The sequence below is a fragment of the Heterodontus francisci genome, chromosome 9 (genome assembly GCF_036365525.1).
Source record: "Heterodontus francisci isolate sHetFra1 chromosome 9, sHetFra1.hap1, whole genome shotgun sequence".
Lineage (NCBI taxonomy): Eukaryota > Metazoa > Chordata > Chondrichthyes > Heterodontiformes > Heterodontidae > Heterodontus > Heterodontus francisci.
The window spans coordinates 51,460,802-51,485,388 of NC_090379.1; the positions used below are offsets into that span (position 1 = coordinate 51,460,802).

The 24,587-nt window shown below is 43.9% G+C and overlaps 1 protein-coding gene across 1 annotated transcript in view; it reads left to right on the top strand.

Moving 5' to 3' along the window:
* The window catches only part of LOC137373748 (adenylosuccinate synthetase isozyme 1 A-like), a 61,684-nt gene that overhangs the window by 17,004 nt on the left and 20,093 nt on the right, over window positions 1-24,587 (top strand). The window contains exons 4-9 of the mRNA XM_068039039.1: window positions 718-768; window positions 960-1,026; window positions 1,740-1,847; window positions 6,502-6,583; window positions 9,189-9,315; window positions 19,200-19,354. Of these exons, the coding sequence (XP_067895140.1) occupies window positions 718-768; window positions 960-1,026; window positions 1,740-1,847; window positions 6,502-6,583; window positions 9,189-9,315; window positions 19,200-19,354 (590 nt within the window). The remainder of the gene's footprint in view (window positions 1-717; window positions 769-959; window positions 1,027-1,739; window positions 1,848-6,501; window positions 6,584-9,188; window positions 9,316-19,199; window positions 19,355-24,587) is intronic.

Consider the following 24,587-nt stretch of genomic DNA (forward strand, 5'->3'; position numbering starts at 1 on the left):
GGAATGAGACAAATCTGCTGCATGAGCTAGCAGTTTGTTCCATAGGCCGACCATCGTCTGGGAAAAGAACCACCTGTGGACATCTAACCTAGTTCTACACTGACGTACGTAAACACTTGACCCTAGCAGGTACCTTCGGCTCTCCAGTCTTATGTAAGCAATGCCCAAAGCCCAATATTTGGTGGGCTTCAGGCATACCTGTTCTAGCAAGTTAATTCTTGCTAAATTAAAGGCCCCGCAATTAAACAGACTGTTTCAGAAGCCTTAGTAATTTATTTCCAGAGTGTTTTTTTTATCACAAGGAGCTCATTGATACTCATTATAAACTTCCAGTCAATCAACAATCATTGGCCATGAACATGTATATCAGGAATTGTACATTTCCCTTCCTATTTCTTAACTGTATCCATTTGGATTCTGTCTTTATGGTATCCTAGGACATCCCTATGTTCTAGAACTATGACAAAATTCTTTAATAATGCTGCAACATAATCCATTTTTTCTTCCAGGCTCATAAAGCATTATAACCAGGACTAAGCTCCCCTCCAGTCCAAACTTAATCCCTGTCATGAAAGTCCTTGGAGCTGCTCAGCTGGCTTTACTTAGCTTTACTTTACTTAGGAGCTGCTCTGTGGAATTTACCAACCTACATCTTATGAATGCTTCTAATTCTCCAATTTTGTTTTGATCCCCTTTACTAATATGTGTTTTTATTAGGATTAAAAGACTGGGAAAAGAGGCTGATCATTTCGGACAGAGCACATTTGGGTAAGTGATGGTAAAGCTGTCAGGCAACATATGAAAATCTGGTTTGTTATAAGTGTTAAACTTTGAATTTCTTGCCAACAGTTGGTGCATTTTTTTTTGGTAATATTTTCTCTCAAAATAAATTTAAGAAAAATAGAGCATACGCTGTGGCATATGTTTGAACTCAACTTTTTTTCCATTTAATTTGACAGTGTTTGATTTTCATCAAGCTGTTGATGGACTCCAAGAAATCCAGCGACAAGAGCAAGAGGGAAAAAAGTAAATATGCTCATCAATGTTAAATGTGTGCTGCAACAGCATATGAGAAGTTTCAAGTTAATGAGTATGGTATTAAAAGTCTTGCCTATACTCCATCTACTTTATAGGATTACTTATGAGAGTAACAGCATGATCAGAATCAATCTGGTGATTATAATGATGGCAGTGCAGTGTGGGATACCAAGATTTCCATGAGAGGGGGCTTTCCTAGGTGTTTCTGACCATTGGGTATTTCCAACGCAAATATAAGTACTGGCCATCAACAACATCCAGATAATGTCTGCGATTTTAGGTCGGATATAGCCGATCTGTTCCGGCTAGCAAGCATCAATGTTTTCGCAATACTGGTCTGGACAGGTTTTCTCCTGGTTTCAGGAAAGATCTGTGTCCTGACTACCAAAGTTGAAAGTATATCCTTAATTAACTGCACGTACACAAGATAAATACAGTGCACATGGATCACTTTGGCAGCAAAGGAACTGGATTACATTACAGAATAGCTTCCAGTGTGAGGTATCCAATTGATATCAACTTAGAAGAGAACAAATCTGCATTTATCTTTGAGAGTTTTCTTTGTACAACATTCCTTTGCCAAACTGTTATTAAAATAACATGGAAAGGTAGGTATTGCTGTACTTTGTTTTAAACAAGAAAGTAAAGACTAGGCTTCTTTCTTGCATGGTACATTGAAGAAGCATATTTTATTTTTCTAGTATTGGCACTACAAAGAAAGGGATAGGACCAACATACGCTTCCAAAGCAGCACGAACTGGTCTCCGAGTCTGTGACCTTTTGGCTGACTTCAGTGACTTTAGTTCCAGGTAACAATATAGAAATTGTGTGTAAATATCTGAATTAAATGGAATAACCTTGGTAACAATTCAGCATGGTTGCCTTATATGTGTAATGTATTGACCAAGTTAGAGATTACACCAAGTAGCAATTGAATGAACCTAAGCCACTCTTGTGCACTTCCTTACATGATTACAGGCTTGGAATCAGGTTGCCTGCTATACCCTTGATCACCAGATGTTGTTAGATTTGGAAAAAGGATGAGAAAACAGATATTTAAAATGGGAAAATAAATATATACAAAACAAAATATCTTACAGTCGCAGGTCCACAAAGCATTTTCGGATCTGTGACATTTGTTTGTTTTGTAGGTTGTCTGAAAGTACTTTATTACATGTGAAATGTTGCCTATTTATTTAAAAAAAGGTCTACACTTGTCAAGCAAAGGAAGCATTTGGTTTATCGTGACGCAACAACAAACAATGTAAATTATCAAATACAAATGTGTATTGCTGAAAATTGAGACATTTTGTCGAAGCTTTTCATCTTACACTCATCAGGACAATTCGCAAGAATACCAATGTAAGGGAAAGCAACAAATTTATACTGTATGAGAAGAGAGTGCTGATTGGTTGGCAAGTGGACTCTGATTGGTAGAGGCATTGCCATGGAGAATGCACCAGTTTATGGTATCTGACAGTTAACTGCCAAGCTTTGTTTGAAATTTAAACCAAGCAACTTGACTCTGATCGGTCAAGGCATTGCTCTGAGGAATGAACCAGTGAATGGCTCACTTATTTTGTTTAGCTGAAACAGGCGCAATGTGTGTTCATGTTCTTTCTGTCTGCAAAGAACAGAGCCCCGTGTATTAATATATGTAGCTTCCAGTACGCGCAGATGCGCTACCCTGTGAGCCTGACTGGCAATCTTAAATTGGTTGTCAGCGTAATTCTTAGCACACTGAGGATTATTTAGCAAATGTTATCCAATCACGGAATCACATCTAATGTTGGACACGGTGTTTTGAGTTTTGCTTGTTGGGTACGGCCTGTACCCTGCCTGTTGCAAACAGTGGAAGGGACAGGTTTGATACGATCCACCAGGCTTTGGGACGTACGGCCTATATATCTAACAACATACTGGCATTGAAATTCATATATCACATTACTCATTTGCGTGATAGGAAGAACATCTTCTTGGCTTGACGGCAGCATCCTGTTAGTGGCGAACATCACATGTGTTGCTACTGCATTGTAGCAGCGTAAAACAGCTGGCTTCACCTTTTGCGCAGTTATTTGGGATACTTTACCTTTCCAGGGTAATTTGAGTTAGACTGGGCACTTTTCAGGGCCGAAAATGATGGCCTTAGGCCTGTTCAAAAATTTCCACGATATACAGTGAGAAATGGTCTGATCAGGATAGCCATTGTCACGCAGGATGCCTTTGATTCACCCTATTTCAGCATCAAGCTTGCATGGTGAGCAAATGGCTCAGGCCCTATTTACGAGGTTGCGGATAAGGCCAATCTTATAGCGCGTGGAACTGTAAAAATCCCAGTGCGTGTATTGACCAGTGAAACCAATCCGCACTCGCTTCTCATACAGTATAAATTTGTTGCTTTCCCTTACATTTGTATCCATGCAATTTGTCCTGATGAGTGCAAGACAAAAAGCTTCGACAAAATGTCTTTATTTTCAGCAATACTCAAGTTCTGTACTACCAAACAATGATTTAAATTCAAGTGTACTTCAAATCTATCATTTAATCATCATTGAAACTGAAAGGGATAGAATTTAACCCATTCCACCGAGTGGTAATGGGGCAGTGGCAATTAAAATTAATTGATTGGGCTTACCACTCCATTCCCTTTATAATCATATTGGCTGCCATTTGAACTCTGAACATAATTTATGCGACTCAGGTGGGCACCAGAAGCAGACAAATGCCTCACAAATCCATACAAGTTGTATACTTATGATTTAATTAGGACACTTGCACTATTTTAATCTTGTGACACAGAAGCCTCGACCAACAGCCAAACAATCAGTACCTGAAACCAAACTTCACTAGATTCACTTTAGGCACTGACTGACTGGAAGCACTATTTAAAGGAGCATTGAGCTGCAGATAATAGATAATAGGGATCTGTGTTGTCTCATGGTTAGTGGATTTCCTATGGACTTTTGAGCTTAGAGATTACTTCTGTTTTTTTTTGTCTTATGCACCTTCTTTAAGCTCTTACAGTTATCATTGGTGCCATTTTTATGTTCATTGCTTTGGATGAGGAACAGTTGGACTAAGAAGAACAGCAACAACAGCCTCAACAACAAGGACAAGCGGCTTAGAAGACAGAAAGTGAGGGGGGCAGCTTGTTGAAGTTCTTAACTAGCCCACAGGGCCTATAGGCCAAGAGTCAGTTTTCTGCGTCAAGGAGCTGCACTTCACCAGGCAGGCTGTCACTGAACTATGCAGCCTTCTCAAACTGACTTGCTGCCTGCTGGCCCAGGTGGTCATGTATTGCTTGTGACTCTCAAAGTTATTACCAGTCTTAACTTTTTTGCACTTTGGCTCCTTCTATGCTCTTACGCGGGACATCGCCCACATCTCCCAGTCTGCAGTGCACAGTTTCATCAAACAGGTCTCCAATGCATTTATTGACAGGGCCAATCAATACATCAGCTTTCCATGGGTGTTAATGCTCAAAATGGGAAAACTCTGGGATTTGCAGTTGTGGGTGGCTCTCATCATGTCCAGCGCCTTAAAGAATGTGTTCATGTAGCCATCAAGGTACCAGAAAATGAACCAGAAGCTTTTGTCGACAGAAAAAGTTATCACTCAGTGATTGTCCAGCTAGCATGTGATCGCCAAAAAAAATCATGCACCTCTGTGCCAGTTTCTCAGCCAGTTTTCTACCCATGCTGCTACATTTCCTTTTATATCATATGCCTGATTTTTTTCTAACAAATCTCTGGTGAGACACCTTATCTATTGATTAACAATTGGCTGTGTGGTTGATAATGAAGAAGAAAATTGTAGACTGCAGGAAGTTATTAATGGACAAGTCAGGTGGGCAGAAAAGTGGCAAATGGAGTTTAGTCTGGAGAAGTTTGACTTAATGCATTGGGGAAAGCTAGCAAGGCAAGGTAACAGAATGGGAGATTTAGAGGGGACTCAAGGAGAAATACTTTTTACCTAGAGGATGGTGAGAATCCAGAACTCACTGCCTGAAAGGGTAGTAGAGGCAGAAACCCTCACAACAAAAGTACTTAGATATGCACTTGAAGTGTTGTAACCTACAAGGCTATGGACTAAGAGCTGGAAAGTGGGATTAGGCAGGATGGCCACTTGTCAGCTGGCTTTCCACACTGTAAATTGCTATTGTATGATTTTAAATCTTCTGTAAACCCATATGTAGTTTTTTAATTTGTTTCCAGAATGTACACAATACTAGCAAGGCTACATTTCTTGCCCATCTCTAGTTTCCATGAGAAAGTGGTGGTGAGCCTTCTCCGTCAACTGCTTCAATTATTGCAGTGATGATGCCTGTATAATGGTGTTTGGTACAGAATCTCTGAACATTGATTCAGTCACAATGAAGAAATGGTTGACTGACAGGAAGTGAAGAGTTAGTGTAAATATACACTGCTTAGAGTGGATAAGGGCTGTATTCTAGCAGTCAAGCTGTATCCACTATTGTTCTTGGGAAATATAAAATGATTTGGACTTGGGTATAAAGTATACATTCCTGAAATTAGCTGATGACCCAAAAATAGAGCATTTGTTAAATGGCGAGGTGGATTCTAAAAGACTTCAGGAAGACAGGTTAGCAACATGGGCAAGCAGGTGAAAATTAATATGGATGCATCAAGTAATATATTTTGGGAGGACAAATTAGGAAGGAATCATACACTCAATGGAAAGATGGTGAAAAGCGTGGATGAACAAAGAGACATAGGGGTTCAAATAATAATTTCCATATAAAGTGTGCATGCAGCAATAAAATATGCCTGCATTTTGGGTTTTATAATTGGGGCCAAAGGATAAAAAAATAATAGATGTATACTAAACATTGATAAGGCCATAGTTAGGGAACTATGTGCATCCCATTATAGAATGACATTAAAGCCATAGAGTGCACACAGCATAGATTCACCAGGATGATGCCAGGGATGGGAAGCTATAGTTATGAGGAAACACTTGAGATACTGGGACTTTCTAGTGGAGTAGTGAAGACTAAGTAGAAATTTAACAAAGGTTTCTAAAATTCTGAAAATTTTTTGTAGTGAACTGGGAAAGACTATTTCCTCTGGTGGAACAGTTAGTGACGAGGAATCATCAACGTAAAATTATCACTAAGAGTGAAAGAATGGTTAGGAGAAATTCCTTTACCCACAGAGTTGTTGGAGCAGGAACAGGAGTAGTTGAGACAGAAGCCATTGCATCCTTCAAGGAAAAATTGGATAAATATTTGAAGCAGATGATGATACAGAGGTAAGGGGAGAGGGCAGGATAGCGGGATTAGTTTTAGATTGCTCTGGCAAACAGCCAACAAAAACACAATGGGCTGAATGGCCGCCTTCTGTGCTAGAAACCTCAGTGGTCCATTTTAGATTACAAACTAATCCTGATCAATAAAAGTGAGACTAATAAAGCCTTTTTGTATGATTCTTGAATCCTTAACAGATTTAAACTTCTGGCTCAACAATATCAGTCCATGTTCCCTAATCTGAAAATAGACATTGAAGGACAACTTAAAAAATTAAAGGTAAACGGATGAAGGAAATATCAGAAATCAGCATATGTTACTCAAAATTGCATGTGAGAATACATCGCTATTAGGTTATTGCATGGTAAACTTACTTCATGTAACAAAGCATTTACCCTTGTTATTAATTCAGCCACTGTTGCAATAATTCCAAATGAATTTTTCAGTAACATGATTACAAATTAACTGTGCTTAAATAATAGTCCATCATACTTCCAATTCATTTCTATAAAGTTTTATAGTGACCTGGAAGGAAAGTAAAAAAACGTAGGGAACTAGAGGGTAATGTAAAGTATGAGGATACATACCATACCCTCAAAATTAAACTGTATAAATCCAGGAATAAAAACATAAAATTCTGGAAATCAGCAGGCCAGGCAGCATCTGTGGAGAGAAAGCCAATGTTAACATTTCAGGTTAATAACCCTTCGTCAGAAGGTTAACAGATGTTCTCTGGATCAATAGTCCAGACCACTGGGTTACTAGTTCAATAAATATACTGCCTTAATGGGACCAACTTCCATGTTTTTTGCCCTGAGAATGCCTAGTTCCTGATGTCAACAGAGGGAAAACAGCTGAAGACCACTTATGCTACTGCTCCATCTCCTTTGCACTCACGTGTACTTGCAGGGTTTTCCCCAGATGGGCAGATTGCTTTTGCCTGTTGCAGGTGGAAACATTCTAATGGAAGGCTAATGAGATAGGAGTGAAGTCAACATACCTCTGTCTCATTTCCCTGGACCTCTGTCCAACAAAGGCCCAAACAGCAGAAGACCCTCTGAAGTTGGACCTTGGAGGTTATGCCAAGCTCCCTCAACATTGAGGATCTGAGAAGGGGTTGCCAGCAACCTCCTTGAATCTCTTTGTCGGGGCAGCAGGAGAATGTTTAGGATTTGAGACCCTCTATCTGCTATTTTTGGACAGAAACCATAAGGATGCAAATCTGGCAGCCATTGAAGTTTCATTGCACTTTCGCTCCCTTGCTTTTGGGTCGAAAGCCCTTCCAAGGGACATTTCTGTACTGGGTGATCATGGACCATGATAATTACTTGAATTTTCAAATACAGATGGGTGCAGAGTAGGGGTTTAAAGTAGGGTTATCTTTATTCCTTAAATGATGTGCATTCAACATCTCTATCTAGCCCACCCATCTCATTAGTTCATGTGGATATGGGTGGATGGCAGAGGGGAGAAAATTAGTGTGAAGTTACTGGTTAATTTGAGTTTAGCTTCTAATTGAAATGTATTGACACAATGGGAGAGGCACTGGGTTTTATACAATGTGGGAACAATAGACCATGTGGCACTGCCTACCTGTAATATTCGGCCAGAGTTTACTGTAGCCAGTGAACAAATGGCACATGCCATTCATTAGAATTGCCCTTTCCCATTTCATTCCCATGACCTTTTGCATTGGGAGTTCCTGGAAGTTAGAGATCCAAGCAGCATGGCGTCCTCTACAGGGCATCTGGGACCTGTGTGAAAGGACAGCCAATCAGATTGAGGTATTGTTAGTGAACAATGCAGAGTCTGAACTGCGGAGTGTAAGTTGGAATAGTGAATTTAATGTTAAATGGATAAAGAAAGCAAAATGAAGAGAGGGAAAGATTGGATTAAGAAAAAGTTAAAAAGAGACAAATAAAAAGTACAATAAAATGTAATTTAAAAAAAAAATCTTCAACAATTAAAATCTGAAGGACAAAGACATTTCTAAAGGTTAATTTTCAGTGCCAGTGAGGTTGTTTGGCAGTAATTAAGATTCATCACACAATTAAAAAGGATACTCAGACTGAAGTGGACAGGCCGTGACGTTCTGTGACGAGTTTAGTCCATAGGAAGTTCAGGAACTTCACACCATTCAATACATTTGAATAGGGAGCCAGACAGGGAGATGCCATTTTCACACAGCATGTGGAGGAGCAGTGCATCTCAGACAGCAACTTCTGGATTTAAGCACATATCTGCGCTTACCTGAAGTTGTTGTCCAATTTGTACATAAATAACAGTGAGCACTGTTGACCTTATTATTGGTTATTTATGCAGTAAATTCTAGCCCAGTATGCAGACATGTACTTACATGCATGGCACCTGAATTTCCCAGAACCTAACCAGTTAAGCCACATTCTTGCAGCGTGTGGAGGACATATATAATGTAAAGAATGAGGAAGACCCTGCTAGGTAGGCTACTTCAAGTAGCGTGCTTCAACTCATCAAATTCATATTCTCTGCTGCCTGGAGGCCTACAATATAGGTTAACACTGGATTGCCAGCTCCTGCAGGGGACACATTCACACTAAAATGTTGTCACTACTGTTTGAATCCACTTTTACTATGCTGGATGTTTGAAGACTTTCTGATGCAAAATTTGGTCCCATATATTTTCATCTAGCAGATTCTGAAGTCCAAAAATACAAATTTTTCTTAGAAGAGAAACAAATTACATTTAACAGTAATTCTGTAATATAGAAATGAATCGGAGAATTTCAGGTGGTACAGCAAACTTGCTGTTAACTGAAGCTTGCTCTGAATTTGAATACCCTATATTTCCTATTTATCTGTGTTCTTTAGCAAAAGCATGCTGTAAGATTTTAACTCTTGTTTTTAGGAATATGCTGAACGTATAAGGCCAATGGTGCAAGATGGTGTTTACTTTATGCACAAGGCTGTTCATGGTCCAGCAAAAAAAATTCTTGTGGAAGGTGCCAATGCAGCATTACTTGACATAGATTTTGGTAAGTTTTTGAAAACCATGCATTTTACCAATTAAATAAGTCAAAAACTGAATCTGAAAAATGATCAAAAATTCAGGTATAAGCAACATCGATTTAGATGCCTTATTTTTAAACATGTTTTCTATTAGAAAATATTTTTTTCCTATCTGTCATTTTACTGCAATACCAATGAGTTAAAATCAATTGAACATTTGGTACAAAGGATATTTTTCTAGAACAGAGGATCATCTTTGCTGATCACTAACTTTTTTTTCTCCAAAATATACTTTATTCATAAAAATCTGTAAAAAAAATACATTACAAAATAGTTCAAAACAGCAACAAGTTGACATTCTAAAAAGTGCAAAGGAAATCAGTTTCCTTCAATATGGGAGTTGCCGCACAACCCTTCCATTCTATTTTACCTGCCACGTACATTTTACAGCAAAACCATATTTGGTGTATACAGCCCGAGGGGTTTCCATGGGTCCAGCCCCTCAGTTCACTTTAGTGGGAGGACCTTACACAGTGGTGTTTCCCCATTGAACCTTTGCAGTGGCTGCCCCAAGCTTTAGTGCGACCCTCAGCACGGAGTCCTGGACTTTGGAATCTGCCGGTCTGCAGCACTCGGTCATGGACAACTCTTTGCGCTGGAAGACCAGCAAGTTTCGAGCAGACCAAAGAGTGTCTTTCACCGAATTGATGCTCCTCCAGCAGCAGTTAATGTTTATCTCGGTGTGCGTCCCTGGGAACAGCCCGTAGAGCACAGACTCCAGTGTTACAGAGCTGCTTGGGTTGAACCTCGACAAAAATCACACATGCTTTGCAAAGACACATTCCAGAAGGACGTGGGCAACCATCTCTTCCCCACCACAGCCATCTCAAGGGCATTGTGCAGAGGGGGTGAGACTTCGGGCGTGCAGGAAGGATCTGACGGGGAGGGCCCTTCTCACCACCAGCCAATCTACATCTTGGTGCTTGTTTGAAAGTTCTGGTGATGAGGCATTCTGCCAGATGACTTTGGCGGTCTGCTCGAGGAACCATATGACAGGATCCACCGTCTCCTTTTCCCGTAGGGCCTTGAGGACATTCCGTGCAGACCACTGCCTGATGAATTGGTGGTCAAAGGTGTTTTCCTGCAGAAACTTTTCCACGAAGGATAGGTGGTACGGCAAAGTCCAACTGGATGGAGCGTTCCGCGGCAATGTGACCAGGCCCATCCTTCGCAACACCGGGGACAGATAGAACCTCAGCACGTAGTGACATTTGGAGTTTGCGTACTGGAGGTCTACACACAGCTTGATGCAGCCGCACACGAAGGTAGTCATCAGGATGAGGGCGATGTTGGGTACATTTTTCCCGCCCTTATCCAGAGGTTTGAACATCATGTCACACCGGACCCGGTCCATTTTGGATCTCCAGATGTAGCGGAAAATGGCTCGTGTGACCGCCACAGTGCAGGAGTGGGATATGGGCCAGACCTGCGCCACGTACAGCAACGTGAGTGCCTCGCACCTGATGGCCAGGTTCTTACCCATAATGGAGAGAGATCGCTGCTCCCATATGCTCAGCTTGTGTTGTACCCAGGCTACCCGCACCTTCCAGGTTTTGGTGCATGCCCCGGCCCTTCCGAAACATATTCCCAACACCTTCAGGTAGTCTGACCTAACGGTGAAGGGGACAAAGGATCGGTCAGCCCTGTTCCCAAAGAACATGGCCTTGCTCTTGCCGTGGTTAACTTTGGCTCCCGAGGCCAGTTCGAACTGGTCGCAGATGCTCATCAGTCTGCGCACAGACAGTGGATCCGAGCAGAAGATGGTGACGTCATCCATGTTCAGGGACGTTTTAACCTGAGTGCCTCCACTGCCTCCACTCCTGTTGCACAAACATCAGTAGCGCAGTCTCAATCAATGGGTGGGAATCAGAAAGTTTCCCGATCCAATCTCGGTTCAGACAGGGCTGTCCTCTCTCCCCTGTCTTGTTTGCTTGCTGTATTGAACCCATTGCTAAGTCTATTCGGAAGGATGCGAGCATAAGAAGGGTGACAATCCCAGGCAGTGGAGGCACTCATGCTAAAACCTCCCTGTACATGGATGACGTTGCCGTCTTCTGCTCGGATCCACTGTCCATTCGCAGACTGATGAGCATCTGCGACCAGTTCGTGCTGTCATCTAAGACCTCTGTGATAGATGACAGGAAGGACTGGGAGGCTCTGCTGTCTGTGGGCCCCGCACACTAATTTTTTTTTCCGAAATATACTTTATTCATAAAAATCTGTAAAAAATACATTACCAGTTTCAAACAGCACCAAGTCAAAAAATACAAACAATGCAAAGATGATCAGTTTCCTTCAATGCAATCATGAGTTGCCTCACAACCCTTCCATTTCTTTTGTCATGCCATATACATTTTTACATTTTACAGCAAACGAAAATTTTCCCGATACAGTTCGAGGGGTTTTCGCTCACTAATTTTTTTGTTTTTATTTCCAAAATATACTTTATTCATAAAAATCTGTAAAAAATACATTACCAGTTTCAAACAGCACCAAATCAAAAAATACAAACAGTGCAAAGGAGGTCCGTTTGCTTCATTACAATCATGAGTTCCCTCACAACCCTTCCATTTCACATTTGTCATGCCAATTACATTTTTACATTTTACAGCATCTGTCTTTCCCTCTCTGTCATTCCCTCTCTCTCCTTCTATCTCTGTCTCTCTCTGTCATTATCTCTGTCTCTCCATCTATCACTGGCTCTTCCTCTATCCTTGCCTTTCTCTCTCTCTCTTTCTGTCTCACCCTCTCTCGCAATCCCTGACGCTCCCAATCCCTGTCTCTCTCCCTCTGTGTCTCCCTCCGTCTGTCTCTTTCTCTCCCTCTTTCTTTATCCCTCCCTATCTGTTCCATTCTCTCCTTCCATCTCTCTGTCTCTCTCTGTGTCCCTCCATCTGTCTTTCCCTCTTTGTCACCCCCTCTCTCTCTCCTTCTATCTCTGTCTCACTGTCATTCGCTCTCTCTCCTTCTATCTCTGTTTCTCTCTCTGTCCCTCCATCTGTCTTTCCCTCTCTGTCACTCCCTCTCGCTCCTCTCTCTGTCTCTCTCTCTGTCCCTCCATCTGTCTTTCCCTCTCTGTCTCTCCCTCTCTCCTTCTCTCTGTCTCTCCCTCTCTCTCTCCTTCTCTCTGTCCCTCCATCTGTCTTTCCCTCCCTGTCACTCCCTCTCTCTCCTTCTATCTCTGTCCCTTTCTCTGTCTCTGTCTCTCTCTCTCCCTCCATCTGTCTTTCCCTCTCTGTCACTCCCTCTCTCTCTCCTTCTATCTCTGTCTCTCTCTCTGGCATTATCTCTGTCTCTCCATCTATCACTGGCTCTTCCTCTATCCTTGTCTCTCTCTCTCTCTCTCTCTCTCTCTCTCACGCCCTCTCTCCCAATCCCTGTCCCTTCCAATCCCTGTCTCTCTCCCTGTGTGTCTCCTTCTCTCCCTCTCACTCTACCTCTGTCTCTCCCTCAGTCTGTCTCTTTCTCTCCCTCTTTCTTTATCCCTCCCTATCTGTCCCATTCTCTCCTTCCATCTCTCTGTCTCTCTCTGTCTCTCTCCCTCCATCTGTCTTTCCCTCCCTGTCACTCCCTCTCTCTCCTTCTATCTCTCTCTCTCAGTGTCATTATCTCTGTCTCTCCATCTATCACTCGCTCTTCCTCTATCCTTGTCCCTCTCTCTCTCTCTGTCTCACCCTCTCTTGCAATCCCTTTTTTTTTTATTTCCAAAATATACTTTATTCATAAAATTCTGTAAAAAATACATTGCCAAACAGTTTCAAACAGCACCAAGTCAAAAAATACAAACAGTGCAAAGATGATCAGTTTCCTTCAATGCAATCATGAGTTGCCTCACAACCCTTCCATTTCTTTTGTCATGCCATATACATTTTTACATTTTACAACAAACGAAAATTTTCCCGATGCAGTTCGAGGGGTTTTCGCTCACTAATTTTTTTGTTTTTATTTCCAAAATATACTTTATTCATAAAAATCTGTAAAAAATACATTACCAGTTTCAAACAGCACCAAGTCAAAAAATACAAACAGTGCAAAGGAGGTCCGTTTGCTTCATTACAATCATGAGTTGCCTCACAACCCTTCCATTTCACATTTGTCATGCCAATTACATTTTTACATTTAAAGCATCTGTCTTTCCCTCTCTGTCATTCCCTCTCTCTCTCCTTCTATCTCTGTCTCTCTCTGTCATTATCTCTGTCTCTCCATCTATCACTGGCTCTTCCTCTATCCTTGCCTCTCTCTCTCTCTCTCGCTCTCTTTCTGTCTCACCCTCTCTCGCAATCCCTGACGCTCCCAATCCCTGTCTCTCTCCCTCTGTGTCTCCCTCAGTCTGTCTCTTTCTCTCCCTCTTTCTTTATCCCTCCCTATCTGTCCCATTCTCTCCTTCCATCTCTCTGTCTCTCTTTGTGTCCCTCCATCTGTCTTTCCCTCTGTCACTCCCTCTCTCTCTCCTTCTATCTCTGTCTCACTCTCTGTCATTCCCTCTCTCTCCTTCTATCTCTGTCTCTCTCTCTATCCCTCCATCTGTCTTTCCCTCTCTGTCACTCCCTCTCTCTCCTCTCTCTGTCTCTCTCTCTGTCCCTCCATCTGTCTCTCCCTCTCTCCTTCTCTCTGTCTCTCCGTCTCTCTCCTTCTCTCTGTCCCTCCATCTGTCTTTCCCTCCCTGTCACTCCCTCTCTCTTCTATCTCTGTCCCTTTCTCTGTCTGTCTCTCTCTCCCTCCATCTGTCTTTCCCTCTCTGTCACTCCCTCTCTCTCTCCTTCTATCTCTGTCTCTCTCTGGCATTATCTCTGTCTCTCCATCTATCACTGGCTCTTCCTCTATCCTTGTCTCTCTCTCTCTCTGTCTCACCCTCTCTCCCAATGCCTGTCCCTTCCAATCCCTGTCTCTCTCCCTGTGTGTCTCCTTCTCTCCCTCTCTCTCTACCTCTGTCTCTCCCTCAGTCTGTCTCTTTCTCTCCCTATTTATTTATCCCTCCCTATCTGCCCTATTCTCTCCTTCCATCTCTCTGTCTCTCTCTGTGTCCCTCCATCTGTCTTTCCCTCCCTGTCACTCCCTCTCCTTCTATCTCTGTCTCTCTCTCTGTCTCTCTCCCTCCATCTGTCTTTCCCTCTCTGTCACTCCCTCTCTCTCCTTCTATCTCTGTCTCTCAGTGTCATTATCTCTGTCTCTCCATCTATCACTGGCTCTTCCTCTATCCTTGTCCCTCTCTCTCTCTCTGTCTCACCCTCTCTCGCAATCCCTTTTATTTTATTTCCAAAATATACTTTATTCATAAAATTCTGTAAAAAATACATTGCCAAACAGTTTCAAACAGCACCAAAAAATACAAACATTGCAAGGGAGATCAGTTTGCTTCATTACAATCATGAGTTCCTTCACAACCCTTACATTTCACATTTGTCATGCCAATTACATTTTTATATTTTACAGCAAATGAAATTTTCCCAATATAGTTCGAGGGGTTTCCCATGGATCCAGCCGCTCAGTTCAGCTTGGTGGGGGGACCTTACACTGTCTTCTTTCCCCATTGAACCTTTGCTGCGGCTGCCCCAAGCTTTAGTGCGTCCCTCAGCACATAGTCCTGGACTTTGGAATGTGCCAGTCTGCAACATTCGGTGGTGGACAACTCTTTGCGCTGGAAGACCAGCAAGTTTCGGGCAGACCAAAGGGCGTCCTTCACCGAATTGATAGTCCTCCAGCAGCAGTCGATGTTTGTCTCGGTGTGCGTCCCTGGGAACTTTTTTTCTTTTTTTCTTTCCAAAATATACTTTATTCATAAAAATCTGTAAAAATTACATTCCCAAACAGTTTAAAACAGCATCAAGTCAAAAAATACGAACAGTGCAAAGATGATCAGTTTCCTTCGATACAATCATGAGTTGCCTCACAACCCTTCCATTTCATTTTCATGCCATATACATTTTTACATTTACAGCACACAAAATTTTCCCGATACAGTTCGAGGGGTTTCCCATGGATCCAGCCCCTGAGTTCAGCTTGGTGGGGGGACCTTACACTGTGGTCTTTCCCCATTGAGCCTTTGCTGCGGCTGCCCCAAGCTTTAGTGCGTCCCTCAGCACGTAGTCCTGGACCTTGGAATGTGCCAGTCTGTAACATTCGGTGGTGGACAACTCTTTACGCTGGAAGACCAGCAAGTTTCGGGCAGACCAAAAGGCGTCTTTCACCGAATTGATAGTCCTCCAGCAGCAGTTGATGTTTGTCTCGGTGTGAGTTCCTGGGAACAGCCCGTAGAGCACAGACTCCTGTGTTACAGAGCTGCTTGGGATGCACCTCGACAAAAACCACTGCATCTCTTTCCACACCTACTTTGCAAAGACACATTCCAGGAGTAGGTGGGCAACCGTCTCTTCCCCACCACAGCCACCGTGGGGGCATTGTGCGGAGGGGGCGAGACTTCGGGCGTACATGAAGGATCTGACGGGGAGGGCCCTTCTCACCACTCACCACTACATCTTGGTGCTTGTTTGAAAGTTCTGCTGATGAGGCATTCCGCCAAATGACTTTGACGGTCTGCTCGGGGAACCATCCGACAGGATCCACCATCTCCTTTTCCCGTAGGGCCTTGAGGACATCCCGTGCAGACCACTGCCTGATGGAGCGGTGGTCAAAGGTGTTTTCCCGCAGAAACTGCTCCACGAAGGATAGGTGGTACGGCACGGTCCAACTACATGCAGCTTTCCGCGGCAATGTTACCAGGCCCATCCTTCGCAACACTGGGGACAGATAGAACCTCAGCACGTAGTGACACTTGGAGTTTGCGTACTGGAGGTCTACACACAGCTTGATGCAGCCGCACACGAATGTGGTCGTCTGGATGAGGGCCACGTTGGGTACATTTTTCCCGCCCTTGTCCAGAGATTTGAACATCGTGTCCCTCCGGACCCGGTCCATTTTAGATCCCCAGATGAAGCAGAAAATGGCTCGGGTGACCGCCACAGTGCAGGAGTGGGGTATGGGCCAGACCTGCGCCACGTGCAGCAACAACGTGAGCACCTCGCACCGGATGACCAGGTTCTTACCCACAATGGAGAGAGATCGCTGCCCCCACATGCTCAACTTTTGTTGTACCTTGACTACTCGCTCCTCCCAGGTTTTGGTGCACGCCCCGGCCCTTCCGAACCATATCCCCAGCACCTTCAGGTAGTCTGACCTGACGGTGAAGGGGACAAAGGATCGGTCAGCCCAGTTCCCAAAGAACATGGCCTCACTCTTGCCATGGTTAACTTTGGCTCCCGAGGCCAGTTCGAACTGGTCGCAGATGTTCATCAGTCTGTGCACAGACAGCGGATCCGAACAGAAGACGGCGACGTCATCCATGTACAGGGAGGTTTCAGCATGAGTGCCTCCGCTGCCTGGGATTGTCACCCCTCTTATGCTCGCATCCTTCCTAATAGACTCAGCAAAGGGTTCAATACAGCAAACAAACAAGACCGGGGAGAGAGGACAGCCCTGTCTGACTCCAGATTGGATCGGGAAACTTTCCGATTCCCATCCATTGATTGAAACTGCGCTACTGATGTTTGTGTAGAGCAGTTTGATCCAATTGCAGATTCTCTCCCCAAACCACATTTTGGAAAGCACGTCCATCATGTAGGTGTGCAATATCCTGTCAAAAGCCTTCTCCTGGTCCAGGCTGATGAGGCAGGTGTCCACCCTCCTGTCCCGCACGTAGGCGATCGTATCCCTGAGTAGCGCGAGACTATCAGAGATCTTCCTGCCGGGTACAGTGCTGGTCTGATCGGGGTGAATCACCAACTCCAGAGCAGACTTGACTCGACTGGCTATAACTTTGGACAGAATCTTGTAGTCAACATTAAGCAGTGAGATGGGCCGCCAATTTCTGATTTCTGCCCTCTCCCCCTTCCACTTGTAAATGAGGGTGCTGATGCCTTTCCTCATGGATTCTGACATGCTGCCGGCCAGGAGCATACTCTCGTATACTTCCAGCAGGTCCAGGCCGGCCCAGTCCCGCAGGGTCGAGTACAACTCGACCGGTAAGCCGTCGCTCCCGGGAGTTTTACTCGTCTCGAAGGACTCGACGGCCTTTGTCAGCTCGTCCAGAGTTAGCGGCTTGTCCAGTCTCTCCCTCCTGCTTTCATCTAAGACCTCAATGATAGATGACAGGAAGGACTGGGAGGCTCTGCTGTCTGTGGGCTTCGCGTCATACAGGCCAGCATAAAAGGATTTGCTGATCCTTAGTATGTCGGACTACGAAGACATTACCGAGCCATCTTCTTCCTTCAGGCTGCTGATAACAGAGCTCTCTCTGTGTACCTTTTGGAAGAAGTAACGCGAGCACGTCTCATCCTGCTCAATGGAGCGGGCTCTGGACGGAAGATGATCTTGGAGGTGTGCGTCCCTGGGAACAACCTTTTTTTTTCCAAAATATACTTTATTCATAAAAATCTGTAAAAATTACATTGCCAAACAGTTTCCAAACAGCACCAAAAAATACAAACATTGCAAGGGAGATCAGTTTCCTTCAATACTGTCATGAGTTTCTTCCCAACCCTTCCGTTTCACAACTGTCATGTCAATTACAGTTTTACATTTACAGCAATTGAGAATATTAACGATACAGTTCGAGGGGTTTCCCATGGATCCAGCCCCTCAGTCCAGCTTGGTGGGGGAACCTTACACTGTGGTCTTTCCCCATTGAGCCTTTGCTGTGGCTGCCCCAAGCTTTAGTGCATCCCTCAGCACGTAGTCCTGGACCTTGGAATGTGCCAGTCTGCAACATTCGGTGGTGGACAACTCTTGTCCCTGGGAACAACCCTAAATCATTTCAGTAAGTCAAGAAAAATCTGTGGCCCACTGCAGCATTGCTACATCTTCCAGACTAGCATCAAAGAACATCCATCTTGGTCATGGTGATTCTGCCAAAAGCTAATGAGCCCAGCCCAATTTCTATTCAGGATCAGGAAATTCCAGATTGTTCCAGAATTATATGATGTCTTAAGTTCCTAAAACAATTCAAAATTTATATAGCAGTATAATGATTTCCCAGCTGCAGTGCATTCCTAACATAAGGAAAAACATATGGCTGCTGAAAGGGCCTCTCACTTTCTAACCCCTCAAAGACAGCTGTTTTTTAAATTATTGTTTATATTTTAAGCTTTATAGTCAACTGATGTCCATTAATCTGTGTCCATGTCTTGCAAGTTTGAAGTTAGTAATCTTGAACGATCAATATAATTAGACTCTGGAGTTTGGCATGCAGTTTCACCAGCAGTCGGCACCCTATCGCTTAAGAAAACCCACAGCAAAAAAAAAGGCATTCAGCTCTTCTAGTCTACTATGTACAAAGTACATGTATAATTACTCAATCACTGACTTCTCTCTCAAATCATATGTTGATTCAAACCTTATGGAGAACTAATTTCCTTCCCCAAAACTCTTCTTTTGAAAAATCAAGCAGTGTTAAATATAACTATTGGCATCAGTCCCATCTCTCGAGAGATATGGATGTCGCTCCTTCATAAGGGTGCCGTTTGACCTTGAGCCAACTACTTTCTCTGGGAGTTTTTAAACAAATCTGTTATCCTGCAGGGGAAAAACCCTCTAATGTTGCTTGAGGCTTGTGAATTTTGTGCTTGGGTCCTTTAGTCCAAACCTTTGAATTACTTTAAAGCCCTGTATTCTGTCTGCCCTCATTCTTTTTTGTCAGTGATGATAGTTTTAGTTGTTTGAACCTTTCTTCATTAACCTATGCTTGAGCAGAGTTTTTAGTGTCTCATTAAAGTCAAACACACAATTCTGTATGGCATATTTGAACAAAAAGCTTTTGATTGTATAAAAATGTAACTTACGCCTGTTCTATTTAAAGGAACGTATCCATTTGTGACATCATCAAATTGCACTGCTGGAAGTGTATGCACAGGGCTGGGTATTCCTCCATCGAACATTGGAGCAGTATATGGTGTTGTCAAAGCCTATACCACTAGAGTGGGTGTTGGAGCTTTCCCAACCGAACTAACAAATGTAAGTTTGGATTTTACACTATCATAGATTTAGAAGATTGAGCATTTGAAGCACAATTAAAATAATACACTTCTACTTGTTCCAGTGCCTGTGCCAATGCAACTCTTTAGACAATTGCTAATTAATTTGAGAGAATTGCCTACAATGAAACTATTGCTTTTTCTCTCTCTCTCATTCTTAAGTAACTAAGCTTCTGCGTTGTACTATTCCAAAAATGCAGTCAAAATCTGAAATTCAATGAAGAAGAATATCACAAACGAAAACCCATGCCTTGGCCCTGTGCTGTATTGCATGTTGGATTACCAACTCTGAACCACTTTGGACCCACTGAGTGAAAAGATCTTGTTAGTTATCTTCTAATCTTTTAAAAAACAGCTATTATGGGCTTGTAATGCTCGACATCTATTGGAACTACTTGTATATAACTATTCCCTACTAATGCTGCTTTTTATCTAGAGTAAGCGATATGTCAGGGTGGTGTAGCACTGAATTGCTTTTTTATTTTCCCCACCTCCCTATGGTGAACTGGCGATTCCTATTTGTAGCCCAACCTGTGAGCATTCTCCACAGAATTCAGGGACTTGGGTAGGGAGACTATCTGACTGAAATTGACTGGTGTGACTGAGGAAGCAGCTTCCATCGCCACTCTGGATTACATGCTACTTCCCTTCAACACAAAACTATAGCTGTTTCTTCCGCAGATTCTGCGTTAAATATATGCTTTAGTACTGTAGTACTGTATTGTTTAGTCCTGTAGGGTAATTAGTATATGATCCATGGACTGACTGACGCCCTTGGCAGGATCAGACCAAATCTACAGACTTAACTTGAGTAGGCTCTCAATTAGGCCAATAATTGATGGAACTGCAGCAGTTGAACGAGTCTGCCCACCCCCTGGGCTGGATTTTGCTGTCCCACCACCAGGAGCAGTGGCAGGCATAAGAAATGGCAGATGGCACGCAGGGGCCATGCACCGCCACACCACTGCAATCTTGAGCCCAGCACTCATTACAATACGCAGTGCGGCCACGCACCCCCCCCCCCCAATCAGGTGAGGGGGCAGCCTCGGTGATGCGGTGAATGGCGTCAACTGTATCTGCGCCATTCTTAAAGGGATTGCCAGCCCTGCGTAGAGAATGCAGAGTTGCCCCCCATCCCCCCACTACACTAAAAATACATATTTGCCCCATTTCCCCCCCAACTACACTAACAATGCAGAGTTGACCCCTTCTCCCCCAAACTGCACTAAGTGCAGAGTTGACCCCTTCACCACGCACCCCCCCCCCCGCCAGCTTTCCCTGGATAACAAAGTGAGGACGTGTGAGTGCCACCCGTCACACTGAAGATCCGGAACCGAAGGTAAGATCGCGGGGAATTACATTTAAATTAATGCAGAAAGGTTATTTAAATATTTAAAACAGGGTCCTGTCGCAGAGCGGCGGAGGAGCCGCCACGGAGCTTCCCCGCCGCCGGGCAGATCCGGCCCAGCATTCCCAGCGTCGGGTTCCGTAACGGGCCACTGCTGCTCCGATTTTCAGCACCCCCCCCCCCCCCCCCCACAGTGCCATGGAGCCTGACGTCAGAAGGTGAACAAAATCCAGCCACTTGTGTGCACATCTGATCCCGATGTATTTTCTAAGGTCAACTATATTGCATGAGTGAATGCCTGATGGAGATTCACCAATGACTGGATGCATGATTTGGGTAGTGTAGCAATGTGACGGAAGATTAATGAATTTTCTAGCTCTAGTAAATAAACATATCATTTCAAGGATGCACTGCTGGGCAGCTGCCTAGAACACATAATTAATCTCTCCACTGCCAGCTTGGAATGAGCCTGAGGTAGCTAAAAAAATTGATGTCTGTTATTTCTTTCAGTCCCACAGGGAGGGTGATCACAGCTCCGAAGGTGGGGTAGAGGTCCATGTGCAGCATGTTACAATGCTCCTGCATTATCTTCTTAGTGAAGCAAAGCCACTTGACACTGCTCCTGCTGGATATAGCTTGGAGTGGAACATGCTTTGGTACAGCTGTATTCTGTGAATGTACAAAATTGATGCTAGTCTGTCAAGCCTGCCGGACACATATGATAGCTGGACCATCATGACTAAACATTTCTTCCCAAAACAGGGCACAGTACTCCAGATGTGGTCTGACCAGCAACCTGTATAGCGTAAAATGGCAATCTTTAATTTATATTGGGAGCAAATTTTGAATGCCCCCAAAAATGGGTGGGGGGATCACAATGTGGGATTAACTCATGGTCGTTGCTTCTGATACAGGCAGTATGCCTGCTTAGTGCCGTCTTCTAATTAACATAATTTTAGCGTGCAGCCAGCAATAATCACACTGTTGAATGGCTGCATGACTCAACAGGGGGCCCAAAATCATGAGAGGATAGCACCAGTTCAAGCTGGCCTGCACTAAATAGCCAGCTTGCATCTCTTAAAAGGGGAGGTGCATTGTGGCTGAAGCATTCTACATCTGATTCTGATCTGAGAAACATTCAATAATGGCACGACATGGAGAGTGCAGACACCAAGATGTTCTGATGCTGCACTGGAGGCCTCGGTTGAGGAGGTGAGATGTGATTTATCGGCAAGGAGCCAGAAGGCTTTCCAGACAAACCCTTAGAGGTCAGTGGGACCAGATCCATGGCAATCCATGCCAGGGGTCAAGGGCCGAGGACTTAGATGTAGTGTCGCAAAATGATCAATGACCTCACATGAGTGGCCAAGGTCAGTGAATGCATCTTGAAATGCCAGATAACACTAATTGCACCACTAGACTCAGATATTGCTCAATGCACCACACCCTATCACTCAGCTATCAACAATCTCTATCAATCGGGGCTAATTCACCTCACCCTCACACATGGCCCTGCTGCAAGCCCCATTTATCTCTCAGCTTGCACACATTGCCAGCTATTTAACCATGACAGCCACATTACCCAAAAACATCGCACCACACTGTTTGACACACCTCCCTCTATCTTGCAGGACAAGGTGGTACAAAACCAGAGGTAGCAAATGCTGATAGGCATGGCTGCATGTCCTTACCATGATGGATGAGACATCACTTACCATCATTAAAGCGGCCATGGCTTAGGCCGTGGCCGTCGGGGGGCTGAAATGATAGAAGATGATAGTAACCTTATACTAATCCTCCTGATCACATCCCTCATCCCACACTCTCTTCTGATTTAGAAGCTGCAAACCATGTAAATATGCACTTCTTTCTTCCTCCTCCACCTCCCCTCACCAAAATCCTACCCTTGTGCCTTTCCCGTTTCAGACAACCTAAGATCTGCAAGCTGCTAGGCAGTGTTGGAAGAGCAGAAAGACAGTGATGAAGAAGAATAACAGTCATTCAATCTCACTCTTGCAACCACCAGCCCAGATACCAATACTTTGAGGATAGCTTAAAGGGCAGGATATGCGCAGGGTGAGACACCAGTCACAAGGCATGAGTAGCCTATGTTTGGGATAGAAATGCAAAACTATACCAATGCGCCTCCTGGCTTGCCGTAGTCATGTGACCTCTACCATGAGGTACTCTGACTGCAGGCAGCCATTACAGTCAGTTTCAATAAAGACTCCGTATACAGCAGACTGGTGTCCTGTGAACTTGTAACATGGCATCAGAGTGGAGCTGAGATTGAGTGGTGAAGAAGCACAGCGACAAAACAAAGGCCGCAGGAATGGTCACAACTGCTTATAGCCACAGAAAGCCACAGAAAAGGAACAAAAAAACAGCTGAAAGCATGGGGTAAGACAGTGGCTGCAATTTTCCTCTGCCTGCTCTGGTCAAAATGAAAGGTGATATGAAACAGAACTGGCAGTTTTTCCACTTGCAATGGCAAAATGACTAAATTGCGACAGATTATAATTAACAAACCAGATCAGCTGCGAGTAGCTACACTTTTATCACTGTTGGGGAGAAACTGTTACAAAGTGTATTCCACCCTAAATCTCTCTGAAGAACAGGCCGGTGAATCTAACATCAATGGTAGGGAAATTATTGGAAAAAATTCTTAGAGACGGGGATTAATCAGGGATAGTCAGCATGGCTATGTCAGGGGGAGATCGTGTCTAATAAATTTGATTGAATTTTTCAAGGCGGTATAAAGATGTGAAGATGAGGGTAAAGCAGTTGATGTAGTCTACATGGACTTCAGTAAGGCTTTTGATAAGGACCCACATGGGAGATTGGCTAAGAAAGTAAAATCCCATGGGATCCAGGGTAATTTGGCAAATTGGATTCAAAATTGGCTTCGTGGAAGGAGGCAGAGGGTGATGGTAGAGGGTTGTTTTTGTGAATGGAGGTCTATGACTAGTAGGGTACCGCGGGGATCGGTGTTGGGACCCTTACTGTTTGTAGTGTACATTAATGATTCAGACGTGAATATAGGAGGTATGATCAGTAAGTTCGCAGACGACACGAAAATTGGTGGTGTCGTTAAGTAGTGAGGAGGAAAGCCTTAGACTACAGGACGATATAGATGGGCTGGTAAGATGGGCGGAACAGTGGAAAATAGAGTTTATTCCTTAGAAGTGGGAGGTGATGCACTTTGGGAGGTCTAACAAGGCAATGGAATATACAATGGATGGTAGGACCCTAGGGAGTACAAAGGGTCAGAGGGACCTTGGGGTGCTTGTCCATAGATCACTGAAGGCAGCAGCACAGGTAGATGAGGTGGTTAGGAAGGCATACGGGATACTTGCCTTTATTAGCTGAGGCATAGAATATAAGAGCAGGGAGGTTATGATGGAGCTGTATAAAACGTTGGTTAGGCCACAGCTGGAGTACTGTGTACAGTTCTGGTCACCACACTATAGGATGTGATTGAAATGGAGATGGTGCAGAGGAGATTCACCAGGATGTTGCCTGGGCTGGAGCATTTCAGTTATGAAGACAGACTGGATAGGCTAGGGTTGTTTTCCTTGGAGCGGAGAAGGCTGAGGGGGGACCTGATTGAGGTATACAAAAATATGAGGGGCATTGATAGAATAGATAGGAAGAAACTTTTTCCCTTAGAGGAGAGGTCAATAACTAGGGGGCATAGATTTAAGGTAAGGGGCAGGAGGTTTTAGAGGGGAGTTGAGGAGAAATTTTTCACCCAGAGGGTGGTTGGAATCTGGAACGCACTGCCTGAAGAGGTGGTAGAGGCAGGAACACTCATGACATTCATGACAGATGGCCACTGGAGAGACATCAGCCGAAGATTCTGATG